Here is a 24,817-nt window from a genome sequence, read left to right on the forward strand (position 1 = left end):
TGAAACCTTAAAACTTTGACATTTCTAAACTGACAGACACACTGATGCACTTATAGATCAGCATTGATCTGAAGACCTCCTTCAATAGACCCCCTCAGCTCACTGGACGGTGAGTTCCTTGACCTTGGTGAAGAGTCTCATGTGGTAAACCGTGTTAAGGCATTATCCAGGAACTGTCTGCCCACAGCGGTGACTCATTCCACTCTGTCTATGTCATGAAGACTAAACCACAGCACTGCAATATCTTAATACCCTCCCAAACCTTATATCAATGCCAAATATTAAACGCTATTGTAGCTGATCTCTCCTCGGAGCACAGCAGAGCTCTTTCAATCATTGATCTTAGTCAACAAATCCTCCACCACCAAGACGTCTAGCGATCGTTGCCCGAAAGAAACCCCTCCCTGGCGGGCACAGGAGGATCAACTTTATATGTCATTCGAGGGGGGCTGGAAAAAGGGGCTTGACCTTTCGAATGAGTACTGTGTAACTGGAGAGCGCAACGGCCCTGCTGGAATGGAGGGATCATCTCTTACCTTGACAGCCACCAGCATCTTGTCCTTAGTGGGGCTTAGGTTGTAGCACTCTGCCAGGAACACCTTCCCAAAGGCCCCTTCGCCCAGTTCCCTCTTCAGCACGATGTCTCTGCGCTTAATGTGCTGTACATCTGGAGGGGGAAAGAGAGAGAGAGAGAGAGAGAGACCAATTGAGAGGATTGTGTGACAGTCTTCCTGCAGGCGGTGCTGCAAAACAGAGATTGAGAAATGTGTGAATTTCATGAGTCCGACTGCTGTCACTCAGGCTCATCAGGTAACTTAAAAGAATGTGGCACCAACTTTTATAACATATAGGGCCAGATTTACTAACAGCTTGCGTCAAACCCTTTTTTGAAAACTACTGTTAGGATTTACTAAGAACACGCAGTGAAAAATTTGCGCTGAAAAGGCGTGGACATGGTTATTTTTGCGGCTGACCTTATTGCATATGCATTTGTAGGAGTTTCCCTTTCAGATGCAAAATTTATGCAAGGAGAGTATTTAAAATGAATAATGCAAGGTGATTTACTAAGGTTTGCGCTCATCAATTTACCGGTATTTACCATTATTTACCGGCCAAAATAAGCATGTCTTAAACCAGATGCTAATTTGCGCTGCTCTTGGGAGATTCTACTGGTCATTATGGAAATTATCTGTGTTCTTTAATTTGTGTGTCCTCAGTAGATCACATGCTTTCCACTCCCTGTTTAGTAATTCTGGCCCATAGACCGAAAGCAAAATAAATTTAAATAAACCAGATGAAATAAAGAATTTTTATGAACAATTCTCACAGAAATGTGTTAAGTAACACATTTGTGAGATTTTATTTCCAAATAATTTCAAACACAAAAAATTCCATCCATTCTCCAAACCCATTATCCTCTGCAGGGTCACAAAGGAAATATTAATAGTTTATTATAATAGAAGAATGTTTAAGAATACATATAATAATAATGATTATTATTGTTATAATAATAACAACAACGCTATAATAATATTGAATTAATATATATTCATAATTAAATACATGAATAATAAATTCATGTTTATTTAAAAAAAAGATCAATAAATACAATAATTATATCAAGTCCTAAATGTCACACATGAAGGCAAATGTATCCTGAATACTATTTAATTCTGTGTGTACATTATAAAGGGTAATGCGAGGTAATGTAACCCTGCAAAACATGATGCACTGATGCAACCCTTTGATGTAATTTGTTTTTCAGCATTCGTGTACTTATCGCTTTTAACCTAGATAGTTTCTGTGATCTCTGAAAGCATTTCATTTAACCCGACTGCTAAAACGTATGCCTGTTGTGTGTATTTACACAAAAACCACACACACATTTGCATTGTTTTACATCCAAATCTTTGTGTGAGCTCCCATCGGGAGCCACAGTATGAAATGATCTAAACACAAGAGATCAGGTGGATTTGCCACTGAAACAGAGATGAATGAAGTCACACTTGGTCCACTGGGCAGGGTAATGGAGCAGCAACCAGTCTGCTGCCGGTTCAAGTCCCCGCTGAGCCTTACTGCGGCTCTGCCCTTGAGTGAGGAATGTAACCTCAAACACCCTAATAAATATCGCCACAACATTAAAGACGGCAGGTGATAATCTGCAGATCATCTCCTGTCTGACTTTGATGTACAGATAATCACTGTATGTTATAAAGAAGTGTGATCGTTAGAACAACATATAGTGAGTGGGTCACCATGACAAATGAAAGCAACCAAGAAAAGCTTTTTAAAAAGTGGTTGTTTTTAGAGCAATGGTCAATGGTATGTTATACTGTATGTTTGAGGAAATGCTTCACATTTTACACTCAAACAGGTATAGCAGTTGCATGCAAACTTGTCCACAGCAAAAGTAACCACGTTAGATATGTAAAATAAATAAGGAAATATACATAAAAAAAAAACTTGCAAGCTTTCATTCCGGAACAATTAGAGTCTTGTCAAAAATAACACAAATGTAAGTATTAGTTTTACTTACAATAGGTCTCTTTTATGAAACACAAGCAGAACCAAGTGTAAAAAACAAACATTCTTACGTAAATGGCCTTACTGAACTGAAAGTGAGAACTTGTATAATAATATCTTTGCAAACAAATCACTCAAACATTTGTGATTTATCAGTATAGTTTATTTGTACTGGAAAACGGCAAGAATAAGAAAAAATGCATTAAACATAGACATTACAGCACAAACCAATTTGCACACGCACGCACGCACGCACGCACGCACACACACGCTATCTTTTTGGGGACTCTCCATAGACTTAATGGTTTTTATACTGTACAAACTGTATATTATATCTCTTTACACTAACCCTACCCATCACAGAAAACATTTTACATTTTCAAACTCATTCTGTATGATTTATAAGCTTGTTTCCTCACAGGGACCTCAATTTAGGTCCACAAGGTGACACGAGTCCCCATGAGTCTGTGTGCATTCAGGTTGAAGTCCTCACCGGGACTGTGTGTGTGTGTGTGTGTGCGTGCGTGCGTGCGTGCGTGCGTGCGTGCGTGCGTGCGTGCGTGCGTGTGTGTGTGTGTATATATATATACACACACACTCACCTAAAGGATTATTAGGAACACCTGTTCAAATTCTCATTAATGCAATTATCTAATCAACCAATCACATGGCAGTTGGTTCAATGCATTTAGGGGTGTGGTCCTGGTCAAGACAATCTCTAGCCTGACAAGCCAGACCCACATCAAGATGTTGGGTCTGGAAACTCACCATTGACAGGGCTCAATCCGAGGGGCGCGATAAATGGTTGTCTTTCAAATTCCCTCTGCACGCAATTGGATAGCGCCATGGGCGCCAACCAACCAGAGCAAAGAAGAAGGTGAAGCCGAGCTAACGTTAGTTGATAGACTTTCACCGTATCCAGTAGGCAAAACTTTGGACATATCCTCTTTTCTTAAGAATGACTTCAGTGCCGTTCTTTGTTCTTTTCTCAATGAAAAGCTTAACTCCTAAAAGTCTTCCAGAGTCGCGGCCAAAGCCGATTCAAAAGACAGCTGTTTGTCAGCTTCTTTGTTTACGAGTAGCACGCAGAACCTCCGAAACTCTGCCGTGACGTGCCGTCATTATGTTAAGCCCGCCCTCCGACTTTACACACGCTGTGATTGGCCTGACCAGAGTTTGGTTTTTCCAGCTCTCAGATCTACCGAGAGTTGCTAGACTACACTCGCGGCAAAATAAATGTTCTGCCGCTAGGGTGCGTCTAGATTTCTAGGCTAGACAATCTCCTGAACTCCGAACTGAATGTCAGAATGGGAAAGAAAGGTGATTTAAGCAATTTTGAGCGTGGCATGGTTGTTGGTGCCAGGCGGGCCGGTCTGAGTATTTCACAATCTGCTCAGTTACTGGGATTTTCACGCACAACCATTTCTAGGGTTTACAAAGAATGGTGTGAAAAGGGAAAAACATCCAGTATGTGGCAGTCCTGTGGGCGAAAATGCCTTGTTGATGCTAGAGGTCAGAGGAGAATGGGCCGACTGATTCAAGCTGATAGAAGAGCAAGTTTGACTGAAATAACCACTCGTTACAACCGAGGTATGCAGCAAAGCATTTGTGAAGCCACAACACGCACAACCTTGAGGCGGATGGGCTACAACAGCAGAAGACCCCACCGGGTACCACTCATCTCCACTACAAATAGGAAAAAGAGGCTACAATTTGCACGAGCTCACCAAAATTGGACAGTTGAAGACAGGAAAAATGTTGCCTGGTCTGATGAGTCTCGATTTCTGTTTCTACATTCAGATGGTAGAGTCAGAATTTGGCGTAAACAGAATGAGAACATGGATCCATCATGCATTGTAACCACTGTGCAGGCTGGTGGTGGGGGTGTAATGGTGTGGGGGATGTTTTCTTTGCACACTTTAGGCCCCTTAGTGCCAATTGGACATCGTTTAAATGCCCCGGCCTACCTGAGCATTGTTTCTGACCATGTCCATCCCTTTATGACCACCATGTACCCATCCTCTGATGGCTACTTCCAGCAGGATAATGCACCATGTCACAAAGCTTGAATCATTTCAAATTGGTTTCTTGAACATGACAATGAGTTCAAGTATGCTACTAAAATGGCCCCCACAGTCACCAGATCTCAACCCAATAGAGCATCTTTGGGATGTGGTGGAACGGGAGCTGCGTGCCCTGGATGTGCATCCCACAAATCTCCATCAACTGCAAGATGCTATCCTATCAATATGGGCCAACATTTCTAAAAAATGCTTTCAGCACCTTTTTGAATCAATGCCACATAGAATTAAGGCAGGAAGGCGAAAGGGGGTCAAACACAGTATTAGTATGGTGTTCCTAATAATCCTTTAGGTGAGTGTATATATATAAAGCTAAAAAATAAATGCTCTATAAAAGACATAATAATAATGTACATAAAAAATGGTTTTAAACAAAACGTACAACAAAAATAGTTCATTTTGTCTTCGGATAATGCCCAATGCAATGCAATTTCATACTAATTTAAGAGTAACATACTGAGCCCCTAGGGACACAGTGATAAAAAAAAAAAAAATGAGATAAGAGGAAAAATGACGCTAATGCTTTTGCGTTGTCTCGAAAAATTGTTGCGTTTACGCCTGCAAAACATATGAGTTCTTTTATGGGAAAAAAGCAAAGTTTCTCGAGGGGATGCAAAAGAATTGAAATATAATTTTTCCTCCCATATTTCCTCCCCTTATTGTTTCCACCACAATACTGCATTGCACATACTTTTCCGAGTAACCTTTCCGAATGTTGCACACAAGTTGATGACCCATTTACAATACGAATAGAAACGTCAAACTGAGCAGATTTAAATGTGGCTAGCGAAGCGCCAGTCGTTGTGATATAAGGCAGACTGAGCGGGTCTTTAATCTCTGTACCTTCCACCTGCTTCCATTCCCAGCTCCCAGTCTGCTGCGAGGCAGCGAGCTCCATATGGCCGACCACGACAGCATCTGGTATTTACTCCAAACAGGAGTTTGGGATAAGCCACCGTCCAACATCAACACTTACTGCCCAAAGTTACGAGTCATTCTGTTTTTTTTTTCCCCTGCAAAAAAGGCTAATTTTTGTGATGAAAAAACAAATATTGATGAACGGACAGCACTCAAGAATAGCCTTTTGTATTAGCTGGCAAACGCCCCGTTCTTCATCTAAGCAGAGCACCTAATCAGCAGAAACATATTAGGGACAATTTCATTTAGGGCTGCCGAGGCAATTGCACTTTGTGGCAGACATCCAACGACGACGGTAAATATTTCAGCACACTCGATTGTACGGGTTCTTTTTTTCCACAATGGCATCGGCGCAGATTAAGACAAAGGATGGCGAACACATGCATTACTTCCAAACTAATTAAAAAGCATTTATTTAATCAGGACAGAAAAAGACCATGGGCTTGAGACAAAGATGGAGAGAGAGAAAGGGCTTTGTTTTCTCCATTTCCTGTCCTCCATTTTCTTGTGAGTGATAGGTTCACAATTAGCAGGTGACAGGCGCACTGGAAACGATTTCAGCTTGCAGCGCAATTAAGAAAGTTACAAATTGCGCAAGCTAATTGTCTTATTACGCCAACTGTTGTGTCGCGTTCACCTCACAGGCTGCATTGTGAGAGGGCACTCAAGAGAAGAGGTTACCCGCGCTAGACGTCGTCTGTCTAAACATAGCGAGCAGCTGGGAATACAGGACATCGGCTTCATCCTAATTAGGCCGCTTTCCCCCCACCGCTTTCCTGCAGATGTTTACTTGGTGTCGCTGAAAATGACACAACAGACCAAACCATAGCTGATTTGGGTTCAAATGCATGTAAATCGCTGCTAGCAAACAAAAACAAAAACAGGATTAGGCTGGACTTTCCTGAAAGCAACGCTAAATGAATCTGAAAGAGCACCTGTTCGGTCCAGTCAGCCACAAAGTCATTTCCTCCTGCGTGACGACTTAATGCACTTTTGTAAATGACTCCTTTTAAAATGCCACACTCTCTGAAGTCTGAGGACAAAATCAAGTAAACAAACAAACGCTGAGTAGCGGGAAATGGAATATCGGGAGCATTGTTGCTGAAAACTTGAGATGCTTTAAGAATCATTTTTTAATTGCGGCAGAATCAAATTCAAAATGAATCATGAGGCTCCTGAAGATTCCATTCCTAATTCATTGCTACATTTTCAGTTTAAACTAACATTTTGGGCCTGTTTACACCTGGTTTACATCTGTTTTTACTGATATGTAAAAATGGTTCCATTTACACTTGGCAACATAAATGTGTCTCCGCAAAACAAATATAAATACAATCTTCAATTCCCACGCAATATCCCGTTTGCTGAAGAGATACTCAGCTACTCATCTACTCGATGTGTGTTGTAGTAGCTCGGTCATATCTGGCTATAGCCTATAACACACATAATGGGTTCAATTCTTATGCAATAATATGACCCTTACATTGTTGTAACATTTGTGTAAAATATGAACCATTTTGAAAAAAAATGTCTGATACTTACCAGAGTTCATTACTTTTGAATAAAAAATAATTAACTGATTGATTGGTCGATAAAAACTAAAAACGAATCATGAAAGCCAAGAAAGTAATGCATCAAGAGTTATTGTTCCCCCAATGTTTTAGCCTAATTAGAAATAACTTGTGCCTTGAGAAGAGCACGCCCACCTTAAATAGAGCCTCGTGTGACAAGGCCACATGTTGTGTTTGCAAAGATGTCCAAGTGTTATTTTTTCACAGTCTCTGTTAAACGAGCACATGTGCTATACAAGCGCCCTCAAGATACTATTAATAAAGCATGGGGGTGTGCAGCCATTTGCAGGCAAGGTTAATGCGAGCCTGTCTTCTGCGGTGTCCCTGGTTGCGTGTTTACATCCTTTGCTTACTATCGGGACTGGCTGTCAGAAGAAGGCCCGCAAGGACTGTCGGAGGGGGCCGTGGGACGTGTTCCAGTCTGTAAACGCACATACACGCACCCTCTCCCGTCCATCAGAAGACAGACTGCAGTGCATAGACACGCCCACTTGACAACCATGTGTCCTACATACACACGACTGTGCCGCTTCCTCACTCTCCTCCAAGAACACGTAACAAATCATCTCTAGCTCACGAATCAGGCCCTATTGTATAAAATAAACAACTATATAATCTTAATATTATGTGTTTGTACAAGACTCTATTATATATTTACTTAAATGTTGTGGTTTATATGTAAAAATTGTATTTTACCATATAATTGTATAGCTTAATAAATATATATTTATATTATAAAAACATCAATCCTTTTTTTTAAATATATCTAATAGTGTTAATTAATACCTAAATATTGTTTGTATGTGTGCATATAATAATTGCATAATATCGATACTAGCTGAAAAAAACGTACATTTAAAAGTGTCTTTGAAAGTCAATATATTTTATTTTTTATTACCTGCAGAATCAAAACATGAGTTTTGAATTTTTTTATTTAAATTGCTCTCACTGTAAGAACATCACTTTATGAAATATATGTAAATATAAGTCAGGGGGCGGCATAAAGCTATATCAAAATTGTAAATTAAAAAGTTGAAAATAAAGAATATATATATATAGTCATATGAAAAAGAAAGGACGCCCTATTGAATTCCATGGTTTTCTTATTAGGACATAATACAAAAAAATATGTCATCTATTCCTTGGAAGGTCTTAACATTTGGAAAATAAAACTCTCAGATGAACAACAACACATGATATATCACACCGTGTCATTATTTACTTAACAAAAACATAAGAAAGTTTTTGTTAACAAAGCCATGGGTGACAAACTAAGGACACCCTTACTGTTAACATAGGAATGAAGGGGGCAAGTAGCAGTCAGGCATTGCTAATCAAATGTCTTTGATTAATTGATCATCATAAAAGCAGAAGTTTTGTCGGTTTGCTGGTCTTGAGCATCCAGGTGTGTGTTAACACAACACCAAAGAGGACAGACATCAGCAATGATCTTAGAGAAGCTGTTGCTTCCATCAATATGAGAAGCGGCCATTTCAAAACCATTTGAAGTCCATCATTCTACAGGGAGGAAGATTATTCACAAGTGAAATACAGTCAAGAGAGTTGCCAATCTTCCCAGGGGTGGACATCCCAGCAAATTCACCCCAAGATCAGACCGTGGCGTGCAATGCTCAGAGAAATTGCAGACATCCTGAGAACTACACCTCAGACTCTACAGTTAACATGTTAAACGTTAAAGTTCATGGCAGTACCATTAGAACAAGACTGAACAAGTATGGCATGTTTGAAAGGGTTGCCAGGAAAAGGCCTCTCTAAAAAGCTTAGGTTTGAAAAAGTTGCATCTGAACAAACCATAAGACTTCTAGAACAATGTCCTTTGGACAGACAAGTTCAAAGCGGAGATGTTTGGCATGCCTCAGTGCCAAGTTAGGCGAAAACCAAACAAAGCATATCAGCACAAACACCTCATACCAACTGTCCATCACACTGATGGAGGGTTGATGATGTTTGGCTTGTTTTGCAGCCACAGGACCTGGGCACCTTGCATTCATTGAGTCGACCATGAACTCCTCTGTATACTAAAGTATTCTAGAGCCAAATGTGAGGCCATCCGGCCGTCTGACAGCTAAAGCTTAGCCGATATCGAGCCATGCAACAGGACAATGATCCCAAGCACACCAGCAAATCTAGAATGGCTGAAAAAGAAAAGAATCAAGTTCAGACCTCAACCTGACTGAAATGCTGTGGCAAGAGCTGTGCATAAACAAATGCCCACAAACCTCAATAAACTAGAGCAACACTGTAAAGAAGAGTGGGCCAAAATTCCTCCAGAACAATGTGAGAGACTGATACTTACTGCTGCTAAAAGTGGATCTATAGGAAACTGAATCATAGGGTGTCCTTAGTTTGTCACCCATGGTATTTCCATTTTGGAAATTTCCATGGAATTTAATAGGGTGTCCTTTCTTTTTCACATGGCTGTATATATACTATATAACACTATATATACTATATAACCCTTTTTTTTCCGACCCCTTAGCACTAAATTTTTTTTGCTCAGGAAAAAGCAGATACGTAATCTAAAATAAAGCAGACACATGTAGGTAAACTATATGGCTCATGGGGGAGGTATACAGTTAAAACCCAGTCAACAGAAGGTGGAACACATGCTCCGTGTGGCCATTCGCTGACATGATACAACAAATATAATTTATGCATTACTATGATAAATATCTTTCCCCAGGTCTTTCCTACAGGGGCTTTTCAAATACAGCATGGTACGATATCTAAGCACACCATTTCAAATGCCTACATGTCACTTCACTAAAAAGAAAAATTGCTGCAAGATGAATTACCTACTTCCTTATATATATATAAAATTATATCTGGTGTCTGAATAATTTTTGGTTTGACTGTGTATGTATATATATATTTAGACACTTTGACCTGACCATGTTTTGCGTTTTTTTTTTCTTTAATTGCTAATGCGACCTTTTACACCACAGACTGAACAAAATGAAGCATTGCTTGGTCATTGGTTGACCTAAATTGGTATTAACAAATTGTGAACTTAAATTTAACAGCTGACAGCTGATTGGTTGATTGTAATCCATTACATACCTTTCTATCAAAGTTATCTGACATTAACAAGATTAATTTGTTCTGACACAGTTTAACTCTGAGTTCTTATCATATTTCATTACCATTTTCTAAACTCTAGCGAATAAATGTTGAAGGTAAGACTACATTTTGGTTTGACTGTATATATAAGCTAACGAATTGCTGGATAATGGCTTTAAGTAAAGTTTTACTGAAAAGAGAGATCAAAAATATTGACTGTCACTCAAGTTGAATAAAAATAGAAAATTGACAAAAAGAAACCCCTCAAAAAATTTATAAGCAGGGAGTGGTGGTTGTAAAAAAGAAGAGAATAAGCAATACGCGACTGCGTCAGATTCCTGAACGACAAAAACAGGGTAAGCAAACATGACAATCACATGAATAAGAGATGAAGCTTAACCGCGGGCAATGGCGTGTGAAAAAGCTTGTTGATGATGTGTATGGAGAGGATGGGCTCAAGAATGAGATTTGAGCTCTGTGTTGTGGTGCCGTACATATAGGAGAGGTGTAACGTGAGCAATGACAGTCAATTTGCCACTATGAGTTAGTCATTCATGCACTATAAGACAGTGCGGGAATAACAGACCAGGCAGGGATGTTTATACTTGAGTGTCTATTGCCGCTGTTGAATATGAAGCAAAAACAGCGAATGCATTCAGCGGCTGCAGCACTAATCAATCTATTGTGACACAAAAGACACAGCTGAAATCGATGTATATCGAAAAAGATTTTATGAAAATGCCTACAAGATAGAGTTGTAATCATCTGCCAGGGCTGGGATGCTTTCCGAACAAAATAAGAGGAAATCAGGACGTTTAGAGGAGGAAATAAATTAAATGGCGCAATGCTAGCATCAAACGTTTTTTGGGCTCTTTAGTTTATAAGTGTATATTGTTTGACAATTTTAAAAAAAAAAAGCTTCATTTAGGCTTTCTCATGATCAGAAATACCAATCAATATCCCACTTACAACGGAAAGTTAGATACAAAGCTACACTTAAACACTTTCGATTACAGGAAAATGGAAAAATGTGCCACTCGTTCTCGATTACAGAATTCCTGTGTTTTCATCGGATCCTGAATTAACCTCCAACCCTTTCCAGCTCTGCGGGAAGGGAACTAATGGAGTGTGGGACACGTTAGTCCACAGCACGTCACATCAGCTCGGGCTCTTCTGAGATGGAGTGATCTGGAGGATACAGTCCCCAGATGATTGATCTGGGAAAAAAATATGTGGCTCCAAAATGTTCAAAGCTGTCAGAGCTTGTCCATTTTCCAATGAGGACACTGTGCAACAGAAGACCCTCTATTTTCTCTATTTTTTCATCTATCTATCTATCTATCTATCTATCTATCTATCTATCTATCTATCTATCTATCTATCTATCTATCTATCTATCTATCTATCTATCTATCTATCTATCTATCTATCTATCTATCTATCTATCTATCTATCTATCTATCTATCTATCTATCTATCTATCTATCTATCTATCTATCTATCTATCTATCTATCTATCTATCTATCTATCTATCTATCTATCTATCTATCTATCTATCTATCTATCTATCTCTTTTGGGCTTTTATAACTATATATATATATCAAACACTAATATTGTCAACATTGATATTGTGGCTTTATTTGTGTTCAGACACTTGCATGTGTCATTATATTAAAATTTTTCCAAAATCAAGCTTAAATGGTTTTTGACCAGAAAATGTAGGTTAATTTCTGACATAGGCCTACCTGTTTTGTCCGTGAATAGAATGACCGCATCTGAGGCAGTAAGTGCAACGCTTTACGTTTTCATCAGCTTACAGGTTATAAAGTTCACTGCGGTTATGTGGGCGCTCCGTTTTTTTCTGTCATTTGGCCAAAAATTCCCATTGACAGAAATTTCCATAATTTTTGAGACAACGCTTCTCCGTCATTGACAAAAGTTGTATCTGTTATACATTAGGGGGCGCTATTACACATCGTCTGAAAGAGTATTGAATTTCCTGATCAAAACATATTTGAAGAAAAAGCAGAAACAAGTGATATCAGTATATGACTATCTAATGTAACTGAATGAAAGGTCGAACCAGAACGAGCCAAAGGACTGCGCAGGCATTAGGGGTGTTGATGGACTTAATCTACTCCATCAGTGTTTTAACCATTCTGAATCCGATCCAGACGTATTCTTTGACAAACACGTTTTTTGCTCAAAATGACTTTTGGTCAGGACCCCTCGAAGTCACTTTTTAACACACAGGGTACCCCTTTACTTTCAATGAGAAACCTTTGGCGTCCTACACAGAGGCGTTGGGCATGGGAATGTTATCGTCATGATGAAATTATATATTGTGTTATAATTTTGCCATTATGACATGTTGGAGTGTGATTCTCAATTTAATCAGGCAGCATCATTTCATTTACATATATTTTATTTTTTTATTTACGCTATTTAGACATGTAACTATTTACACTATTTAGACAATCCAACACCACCCCTAAACCTACACATTTGTGTATTATATGATATAAAACACAGGATATAACCAGTGTTGCCACAGTTACTTTGAAAAAGTAACTTAGTTACTTTACAGATTACTTGATTTTAAAAGTAACTAAGTTACTTTACAGATTACTTGATTTTAAAAGTAACTAAGTTAGATTACAAGTTACTTTATTAGTTACATTCATCAGTTGCCGACAACACCTCTGCAGCCTCAACATAAAAATGACAACCGTTTTTGCAAACACTAAACATAAAACATGTTACACTACACTAAACATAAAACACTAAACATAAAACCCTAAACATGTTAATGAAAAGGTACAAATTACTTTGTGTTTTTATTAAATACATTTATGAAAAACAATTTATATTTAATTTTTAATTTATATTTATATATGAATGTAAATAATTATATGGGCCTACACAAATAATATACAATTACAAGATTTATATTTTATTGTAAACGTAATGTGCAGCTCTGTAAAGGGACAACAAATATATGATCGATCCGTGAGAACAATATATTTTTTTAATAATCTTTAAAGGGTTAGTTCACCCAAAAATGAAAATTCTGTCATTAATTACTCACCCTTATGTCGTTCGAGACCCGTAAGACCTCCGTTCATATTCGGAACACAAATGAAGATATTTTTGTTGAAAGCTGATGGCTGAGAAAGGCTTCATATAGGCCTCCATTGGCATTCAGTACACTTATACTCCCAAGACGGATAAAAGGCTCTCAAAACATCGTTACAAAGTCCATCTCACCACAGTGACTCTACAATAATCTTACGATGCGACGACAATAGTTTTTGTGCGCAAAAAAAAATCAAAATAACACCTTTATCCAGCTTGTTATTGCCTTCCGCGTGTGCCTCCACGACGCATGCGCGAGAATATGACGTAGCGCCGGGGTTCGGGAATCCATGAAATGCCACTCTAACCCCATTTTGAGCTCTACGCCGAGACCTAAAGCACGATCAATGTAGAATCCAACAGCTGAGACACGCGCGTCTTCCTCTGATAGTAAACAAATCGCTTCTGGGTCATCTGTCCGAACGCCGGATCTGCATCATATTCTCGCGCATGCGTCGTGGAGGCACACGCGGAAGGCAATAACAAGCTGGATAAAGGTGTTATTTTGATTTTTTTTTGCGCACAAAAACTATTGTCGTCGCTTCGTAAGATTATTGTAGAGTCACTGTGGTGAGATGGACTTTGTAACGGTGTTTTGAGAGCCTTTTATCCGTCTTGGGAGTATAAGTGTACTGAATGCCAATGGAGGCCTATATGAAGCCTTTCTCAGCCATCAGCTTTCAACAAAAATATCTTCATTTGTGTTCCGAATATGAACGGAGGTCTTACGGGTCTCGAACGACATAAGGGTGAGTAATTAATGACAGAATTTTCATTTTTGGGTGAACTAACCCTTTAAGTGCACAAAACTATGAAAATATATGAAACGCTTCAAAACAGAGCGACAACAAAGCGCTTATGCGCATCCCGGGTGCAGAATGATGCGCTTAAAGCAACATGGAATCAGAGTGTGCAGTGCAGCGCGAGTGCACATTGAAAAGTCCACGGCATAAAGAGAAGATGAGCGTCGAGCCCACAAATCCTAGTCTACTATGTAGCCTATCGGTCCAAACATTCACTGATTATTTGTTTCTTCACAGTTTTTAATTCTGGTTATTGTGCGTGTGATGCTAATGAATAGTCCTTGTGTTGTCACCCGAGTAGCGAGCACAACATCTTTCAGAAACCGCAAGATAAACTCCAGGAAGATAAATTATTTTATCAACATATCAAGTATTATACCGGGAATATATCATATGGAGTGAGCTTTACCGCTGACTGGAACCGAACGACGCGCAGCTTGAATGCTGAACGGAGAATGATTGAGCTACAGCGGAGGAAAGACATTCAGCTATGGAATGGCTTTAGATGACTTTGTAGGCTACTAGCAAATAATAATATACTAATAATGATTGCTGAAGGATAATGTGACAATATATATTTCTGATGATTATTTAATTATCACGACATGCCTAATCTGAGCAAGTGACTGCCTGTCTTGAGTTTTGTCGACAGACGGAGGCGGCAAGAAATTTGACGGAGCGGCCGCCTCGTAATTCTCTATGCAGGAAAACCCCTGCTGAGACTAAACAAGAAAGCAAAAATATATATTTTTACTAAGGAAAATGACAAAAAAAAGTAACTCACTGTGACTTGGATAAGTTACTTTAATCTGATTACTGGTTTGGAAATAGTAACGCGTTAGATTACTCGTTACTGGAAAAAGTGGTCAAATTAGAGTAACGCGTTACTAAGTAACGCGTTACTGGCATCACTGGATATAACATGCAGATACGACTACATGCACAATTAATTAAAAAAGTACAAATATGTCCCCTGAAGAAACGTTACGTCAGCTTTGATAGTGAAATAACACACATCTTGTATGTCTCGTGATCGATTGCGTCATAACGTCAGTTTTGATTGTGAAATGGCATTGTCTGTCATGTGTCTCGTGACCCGTTGCGTCATGCTAAAGAGACAGGGGGCCCTATCTTGCACCCAGCGCAATTGACTTTGTACACCGACGTCCGACTTATGTGTCATTCCTATTTTGCACCCGCGCAAAGCGCGCTTTTCCCTCCACAGAAGCACGTCGTTAAACTAGTGAGTTAACTTGCGCTACCTGGGCGGTTCAGCGCAAAAAAGGAGGCGTGTTCCGGCGCAAACAATCCCTGGTGCTATTTTGCTGTTCCATTAAACAATTGCGCCACTGACCAGAAAAAACTATAGTCTAAAGTCAGTGGCGCGTTGCGCGTTGTTCATTATGCTATTTTAAGGGCGCATGCTTGACCATAATGTATAGCGTGCACAACGCGCATACACTTTGCTCATGTAATCTACACAGATGCAACAGTTATTTTTACAAATCATAAATTGTTACACTAAAAAATATTAACACATGAGATGACGGAAATCATTGTGGTGTGCCATGAAGATGTGAAGAAATAGGCATAAATCTAGCTTACAAATTATTCAGGCTAATTGTAGTCTAATAATTAAGGAGACCTGTTTGCCCAATAGTGGCAACTTCTGGCAAGACATATATGTATATAAGGACATCTAACAAATTGGTTTGTCCGTCAAGAACCAGGAAAAAAAAAACGGTGAGGGTGGACGCAGCGATGTCCTCTGCTGGCGTCAGGTCCTGAGTAGAGGCAGATCCACCTCCCGTTTCACGGCGTGCCCGATTGATGCTGGCAAGCTTGGACTTTCCCCGTCTTCTGATGTCATTGTAGCGCTTGCGGCACTGGTTCGACGTCCTGGGGATGCCAGCTGATGAAACAAATGTGGCTATTTCCTCCCACGCCTGTTTAACCGACCCTATTTTGGGTGGGTTTCTCCCATCCCCATACAACACAACTTCTCTGTCTTTCACTGCTCTTACAAGAACATCAGTCTCCTCGGCTGTGAACCGCTCCTGGCGTGCGCCTGGTAAATACGCCATAATAATAGCAATCCATAATGGAACTTGCGCACCTGCTTTTACAGGGAATGTTGGATAACGCTCTGATTGGTTTATTCACGTTACGCCCAAACCACACCTATGAATAATGAAGCTACTTCAGACCAACCCATTTTAGATTTGCGCCGGGCGCAAGAGCCATTTATCCCGCCGGGAAAATAGCAACAGCGCCGAGACCCGCCCACAAAGTTACTTGCGCTTCGCGCTTTGACACTTGCGTTTCAGATCGTTAAAATAGGGCCCAGGGTGTATCTACGTAATGAGAAGCGTTCATGGAACGGTGGGATCATTTCAGTGATTAAAACATTAAGATCCACTCTGTCCTTCACATAAAAATATTGTATGGCTTCAGAAGACTTGGAATGCAACATGAGTTAATACCTTTAAATACCTGTGACTGTACATTTATTTACCTATTACATGTTTTATATTGTTTAGAAGTGGGTAGGTTTCGGTTGTGAGTGGGGTTAGTTGCTCCATAATATAGCCTATAAATATTTATAAAATCATGTCTACTTTTACAAATGCAAATAGTCATGTGTCTTAATATGACGCATAAGGCAAACAACTAAAAGCAATGGAGTACCCTGCACATCGAAAAAGGGCGCTAGAGGGGTACCCTGGTGACAAGTTGGAAATGAGAACATGTTGGGCTATGAGGTTTAACCATAGACTGTATTAAACAATGGACGAAGTGTCTGTGACTTCACCCGTAGGTTTCTGAAGAGCATTTTTGAAGCCCAAAGTGGGCGGAGCTGGCTGTTGCCATCTTGGCAGCGCGTCACCATGAGTCACTCCAGGATAACCAAATATGGGCAAAGAGGCGGTACGTAGGTGGGGCTGAGGTGCCTGGTTGCTGAAACCACGCCCTCCTAGCTCAACCATAGTGGAAATCCACCTGTCATTCAAGTGGCCACGCTCTTAATTATGCAGAACTTTAAGGCTTAATATAATTTAAACGGATGAGTTATAAAAAATTCACCCCCCTCACAGGTGTTATGAAGGGCAAAATTAGCCATATAGACAAAAACTACTTTTTGGACCAGGCTGTAAACATTTTAAAATGGGGGGTCTATGGGATTGACTCCCTTTTGTAGCCTATCTCTAGCAGCCAGTCGATGAATTGCAGTTTAAGTCAAGGTTAAGGGTTTAACAGACAATTTACGGATGTTTCCTGCTCATATCTCGATTTATCAAATACAACACTCAAGTTAATTATGAAACTTTGAGTTTCAAACATCCTGTGAGTAGGAGAGATTTCTAATAGTGCCTCAAAGGAGTTTACAAACATCCAAACCTGACCTGTTCTGAAGCTTACCCTGGAAGATTTACATTCATTACATACGTCATCTCTTGTTGTGTATGCGTGAGCGAGCACACGCGTGAACACACACGGGTCATTTAGACCCAGTGCTCTCAATTATCTTGTACCTGAAAGTACATTTGCGTACGGGGTCTGTGATAGGCTTTTTTCCGACGAGCTCTTGAGAGATGAAAAAGCTTGAGCCGTGTCTCCGAAAATAATGAATGCATTACTATTGAAAACACACCGGGCCAGAAGTCAACAAACTTAATTCAAGCAGATTTATATACAAACCAATTTGTGTACCAAACAAGGCTAATCCACAGAGCACGCATACCGTTCGATGTTTCGCCCCAGGTAATTGTGATTTAGTACATCGTCTCTCGGGCGACAGACGACGGAGGTCGATGCATAAAAGTTACAGCATCAAAACAGTTATGTCAGTCACATCTCTGCCTTAAGAGCTAGGCCTTTATTTACAGCTTTATTGGGTTAATTAATTAGGTTGCAGTGGCAGCAGTGGCTAATGATTTTATTATGCTGCATATTGTGGGAGAACGGACGGGGAAAGGGAAGGATGATGAGGAGACGTGATGAAGGTTATACATTGTTGGCAAATGACCGTTACGCCACTATGTTGCAATTAGAGTGTTTTAATGAGTTGCAGGGGGATGCATTAGCATTTATAGTGTGGTACAGGCTATCAACAGGGCAAACGACACAAGAAAGAGCATGGCATGGATAAAGTTGTTCATATTAGCAGGTCTTGGTAGGATTCCAGTCTTAGGAAGGCTTAGAAAAATTAAAAGTCAGCATTTACTCACTCTCATGTCATTTAAAATATGTGTATGATTGACTCTCTTCTGTGCAAACACAAAAGAAGATATTTTGAAGAATGTTTCATCTGCTTTTTCACCCTACAATGAAAGTCAGTGGGGTCCAAAACAACCTTGGATACCATTGAATTTCATGGTATGGATGGACAAAGAAAAAAAAAAGAGAGCGAGAGACATTTTTTCCCAGAATAATCATCTTTGTGTTCCACAGAATTAAGAACATCATACATGTTTGGAAATGACAAAAGCATGAGAAAATGATTGTCCTTACAATGAAAGTCAATGCGCTCTAAAACAACCTTGGATCCCATTTACTTTCATTGTATGGGCCAAAAAAAAAGAAAGAAGGGGGAAAAAAGACAATTTTTTTTAAAATAGAATATTTTGTGTTCCACAGAAGAAAAGGTCATACAGGTTTGGAAAGACATAAGCAAGATAAAATGATAAAATATATATTATTTAATAAATACACATTGTTTTTCATAAGACTATATTTCATAAGACTTTATAACAATACTTTTTTATTTTAGAAAAATGTAATAAATATATAAAATGTATTTTACTTGTAGATAATTCACTTTCAATTTTGTTTTATTTTTTATAAATATATTACATTTATTTTACTTGTAGATAATTCATTTTCAAGAAAAAAAATAATGCACTTTTCTCCAATGAACATTTCAATTTCACGCATACAAAAGGCTCTTTCTAAATATGTGATCATGTTACAAAAATTGTGTACTGTTTATTAGAATAAGGGATTGGCACATCTTACCCTACTACCCTCTATATGTTATGTAATCAAAACCCAAATATTTATTTTATTTAAAAAAAAACACAAAAACTTTGCAATTAATGTCACTGGAGGTTGTAACTTTGGCACCATTTTGACTGTACTTATAAATATATGGCTGCAAATAAACTTTCCGATGTTAGTATATGCTATTTTTAATAAAAATGAAGGGAAATCACACAAATCACAACTTTTTAGGGGTCTTAAGATGAAAGGCACTGAGCTGAAGTCCCCCTTAAGAAGGTCTCGGATTGCCTTTGAAGTAACATTAACGAACTAAACTAAATTCAACATTCATCATGTCTGACAAACACAACTGCAGCCAACTGGATCCAGAACTGAGAACGCCATTACCGATGCAACTTAACACATCTGAAAGCCTCAAACTCTCCCAGTCTGCGTAAACATTTCATGCTATGACGACTGGGGCCCGAATGGAAGAGATTAAGACATAGATGGATGAGAGGAAGGGGGCATGACATCTGGAGATGGGGTAGAGCGCTCGGATTCAAGTCAATCTTTTGATATTGATTGCATCTGGGGCAAATTCATTTCCAGCACATGATCTGAGAGCTGAGAGCGGCGATTGCTCGCCCGTGGGATATGGGAGGGTGCGAGGAGGTACCGTCCTATCAATTACCCTGAAGTGTGGGGCTTTTAAACAGAGATCCCGATGCTGCCTTAGATGGCCCTAATCATTGTATCCTTTCCTTTGATGATTTGGCATTTGGCTCTGGATGGGATGTTGTTATGGCTTCCTGGCTCCAAGAAAAGAGCATGAGGGAGAGGATGAAGGGAGGGAGTGAAGAAGGAAGAAGATGAAAAGTGAGAGAGTGCAGACGGGGAGGACCATGATGACCTCATCCAGAGGACTCATTCAGACATGGCTATAAAGATCTCATCTGTCATAGTTTGTCTGATCATTAGGCGATTTAAAACTCTGCTGCCTTCGATATCTCCTGCCAGCCCTCAGGACGAAGAGCTTTCTGACAGGTGGTACAGACGGCATTTTGCAGAACAAATAGGTGTCTTTTGGTTATCACAGATTAGCCGTGTTTGAACAACGCTAAAGACGCGGTGCAAATTGGTTTCTGAGGGCTTCCAGTTTTCACTCGATGCATCTGTCTTAAAATGACAGATCAAAAAAGTCTGCAACTCACGCACAACAAACGAAGACAACTAAAATCTCACGTCAAACCATGTTAGGAAGATTGACAGAACGGACTCCAGAAAAAAAATTAGGGCTTGCAATTAAACCAAAAAGATAATTCATTACATAATATCACAAATAATTGCATATATTGATAATAGCAGAAAAAAGTTAATACAAAAGACTTTACATTTTTTTAAATTTAAATTGGTCTTACAGTAAGAAAATTAATTATATGCAAATATAAGTCATGGGGCAAAATAAAGCTATATAAAAATTGTAAATTAAAAGTTGTAAATTAAATTTGAAGATATACTGGATGCTGTCAAATGATTAATCACATCCAAAATTAAAGTTTGTACACACATAATATATGTGTGCATACTGTTTATAATTATTATGTATATATAAATGCACACACATGCATGTATATATTGAAGATAAATTTGTATATACTGTATATATATATATATATATATATATATATATGTGTGTGTATGTATATATGTATGTATATATATATATATATATATATATATATATATATATATATATATATATATATATATATATATATATATATATAAATATATATATATATATATATATATATACATATATATATATATATATATATATATACATACATATATATATATATATACATACATATATATATATATATATATATATATATACATACATATACATATATATATATATATATATATATATATATATATATATATATATATATATATATATATATATATATATATATATATATATATATATATATATATATAGTATACACATGCAAATATATTTAAAATATATACATGTGTGTGTGTATTCAAATATACATAATAAGTATAAACAGTACACATACATTTATTATGTGTAAACAAACTTTTATTAATTGTATGACATCCCTAATATATATATATATATATATATATATATATATATATATATATATATATATATATATATATATATATATATATATATATATATATATATATATATATATATATATACACATATGTGTGTTTACAGTTTTAATTTAAATTGACAAATTTATTAACCCTCTTGAAACATTAAATAGTATGTATATATATATATACATACATTTGTCAATTTAGTGTTATTTTATACATAAAATATATATAGTGAATTAAACTGTAAACATTAAAAAAATAAAGATATAACCCTAATTAAAATTATATTGTTTACACTTAAACTTATATATTTACAATTGTATTGCTTTGTGCATCTAACATAGTCCACATGCATTAGAGTCTTAAATACATCCATCAGTGCATAGAATGCAAATATAGGATTCCATCTGGATGACTCGGGTCTGCCATAACTACAGTACTGTCATTTAAAACAGCCCAGGGAAGCAGTTAAAAAGATAAAACTTGAGGCCTCTCCAAACATCATGCAAAATGATTACCCTTGACTCAAATAAAAGAGCCTAGCGCACTGGAAATCTGTTCCTTCAACGCTCGCATTCCATCATTCCTGCTGCACAGTGCTCTCCCATTACCAAACAGGCCTTCCGTTAATGTCCTGCAAGAAATCTAAAGCTATCATCTAATACAAACTGACAGATGATAAAAATACAGATTCATTAAAACGCCAGCACCGGAGCGCCAGGAGGCAGAGCCAGGGCTGAAGGAATAATAGGACCTCGGGCAGATATGTATCTGTCATTAGGCCAGCAGAACAGTCCAGAGTCGCACCCCCTTCAACGCTCCCTAATAAGGATTAATTTCCTGCGGTGGTTACACCTGTAGCAAATGGGAGACGGCGGACCACAAGGTGCGCACCATCAGCACGCTTATTGTCAGCCGAAGCTCCCCATGGTTCACCGGAGAAGGTCATCAGTCTTTTAGACGGGTTTGATTCTTTCAAGAGGGGAACGTCAGAGGAAATATTAATAAAGTGCTGTGATTTAAAAATCATTTGACATGCATGAGGCTTTTGGGAAGATTTAGAGAGCCCCTTTAACTCCTGTCAAATATCACTGATTTTAAATGAAAAGTTGTGATATGGCAGTAAGCATAATGGGATTTACTCAAGCAGGACATTTACCAAGATCAACACCAATTCCAATCAACCAATGAGATTTAAAGACTAGGTTTAAGGGTTTATAATGTACATATATGCACTTTATTCATGCTTTGGCATTTATATCCTTTCAGTGTCACATGATCCTTCAGAAATCATTCTAATATGTTTGGTAAACAAGAAACATTTCAGTATTAGCAATGTCGAAAACAGTTGTGCTGCTTAATATTTATGTGGAAACGTGATACTTTTTTCCCCAGGATTCTTTGATGAATAGAAAGTTCAAAAGAATAGCATTTATTTAAAAATAGAAATCTTTTGGAGTATTATAATATATACATATGTGCTAAACAAAAGTATTAATTTATTTTTAAAAAAGTACAAGTGCAACAAGCTTTTTATATATATATATATATATATATATATATATATATATATATATATATATATATATATATATATATATATATATATATATATATATATATATATATATATATATATATATACATATATATACATATATATATATATATATATATATATATATATATACATATATATATATATATATACATATACATATATATATATATATATATACATATATATACATATATATATATATATATATATATATATATATATATATATATATATATATATATATATATATATATATGTATATATATATATACACACACACACACACACACACACACACACACACACACACACACACACACACACACAGATTAAACCGATTAATCGCATCCAAAATAAAAGTTTGTGTTTACATAATAATCGCGATTAATCGGTTTAACAGAAATAATGTGTATGGATATATATATATATATATATATATATATATATATATATATATATATATATATATATATATATATATATATATATATATATATATATATATATATATATTTCATAAAGTGATATTATTACTGTAAGTGCAAATTAAATAAAAACATGCAGCTAATAGAAATAAAAATAAAATATATTGACTTTCAAAGACACTTTTTTATTTAAGTTTTTTTTCATCTATATGCAATTATTTGTGATATTATGCAATTAATTATGTCTGTTGTTTGATTGCCAATATTATTTATTGAGATATTGAATTATTACTAGTAGTAGTAGTAGTAGTAGTAGTAGTAGTAGTATTTGTTCTATTGGCTTCCATTGTATGGATAAAACAGTTGAAACTTTCTTCAAAATATCTTCTTCTTCTTAAACAGGCATCTACCGTAAAGACATTTTCAGATCATAAAAGTGAAATCTATTTACAGCTATATCCTGATCCAGCATGCCCAAGGAATATGACTGTATTCATCTCTATAAGCAGCATTTGTTGCATGCTCAGAGCTGTTATTGAATCTATTGCTATGATATTTCTACTGTAACAACACAGGATTGCTTCCAAGATAGACACTATTCTTTGTCCACCATGATTTATAATTCTATAAAGGTAAACCTCTGCCTCCGGTGGTGAGCGAGCATGGCGTTTATCATGCTTTTTTGTGTTTGGAGCACAAAAGCAGAGAAAATAAGGACACATCTTTCAGTTCATTGTGTTTGTATTGAAGTTGCTTGGAGTAAATAAGTTTCTAAAAGGCCCCCAAGAGTGCCGTCTTACTCAGGTACTTTGGCAATTTCAGACTGAAATGGTTTCTTTCTAAACTTTCTGAACTTCTCTCATGGAAACAAGAGGAAGAAATAGTTTCTGGTATACCCTCAATTATGTCACTTTGGTAGAAACATTACAATGGTACAGGTTTAGCACAGTTTTGCACTTGCTTGAATGAGGTCAACACTTAACTGGATGTTGCTTGACATTTTTGACTAAATGGTTGGGGATACATTTCCCACTCTGCCGAACTATGCTTGAGGGCTTCCTTCTGGGCTGACAGGGCTGAAATATGCATCCCAGTAAAATGAGATGGAGCGCAATTGGGGTATGAATTCCTTGACAGGTTTTTCCCGTAGTTTTGTAGGTAGTCATTGCATGGAACATTTTCACAATGGCTCCTGCTGAGCAACTGAGCTGATCACTTGATATGGAAGCAAAACCCGTTGAGAAACCACTGGTGGGGATTTACTGCAAAAAAAGTATTGTATGCAATCAGCTATGATTAAATAACACGCAAAATCAGTCCACACAGAACTTCGCTTTGAACCTCTCTGCTCCAAAACGACAGCAGCAAATGGTCTGTAAGTCTTTATAGCGGTCTTCCTCTCTTATCTTGCCAGGAGACATAAGAGAAAGATCATCTTCTTTAATGCTGTTTGAAAGAAAGGTGCTCTGTCAAAACAGATAAGGCTGTTCTTTTCTCTTTCCCTTGGTTTCAGACAATAAAAGAAATCCTTTATCATAAAAAAAGACTGAAAAGATGAATGAAAAACATATATCCTTTAGCCCGTGAACGTT

General features: G+C 37.4%; 1 protein-coding gene across 1 annotated transcript in view; it reads right to left on the bottom strand.

The window, feature by feature from the left end:
* ntrk3a (neurotrophic tyrosine kinase, receptor, type 3a) overlaps positions 1 to 24,817 on the bottom strand; it is a gene marked incomplete at its 5' end in the record, with an annotated part of 276,753 nt that overhangs the window by 24,008 nt on the left and 227,928 nt on the right. Inside the window, one exon of the mRNA XM_079809971.1 lies at positions 537 to 667. Within this exon, the coding sequence (XP_079666097.1) occupies positions 537 to 667 (131 nt within the window). The remainder of the gene's footprint in view (positions 1 to 536; positions 668 to 24,817) is intronic.

This window comes from Gobio gobio (assembly GCF_949357685.1).
Source record: "Gobio gobio genome assembly, chromosome: 25".
Classification (NCBI taxonomy): domain Eukaryota; kingdom Metazoa; phylum Chordata; class Actinopteri; order Cypriniformes; family Gobionidae; genus Gobio; species Gobio gobio.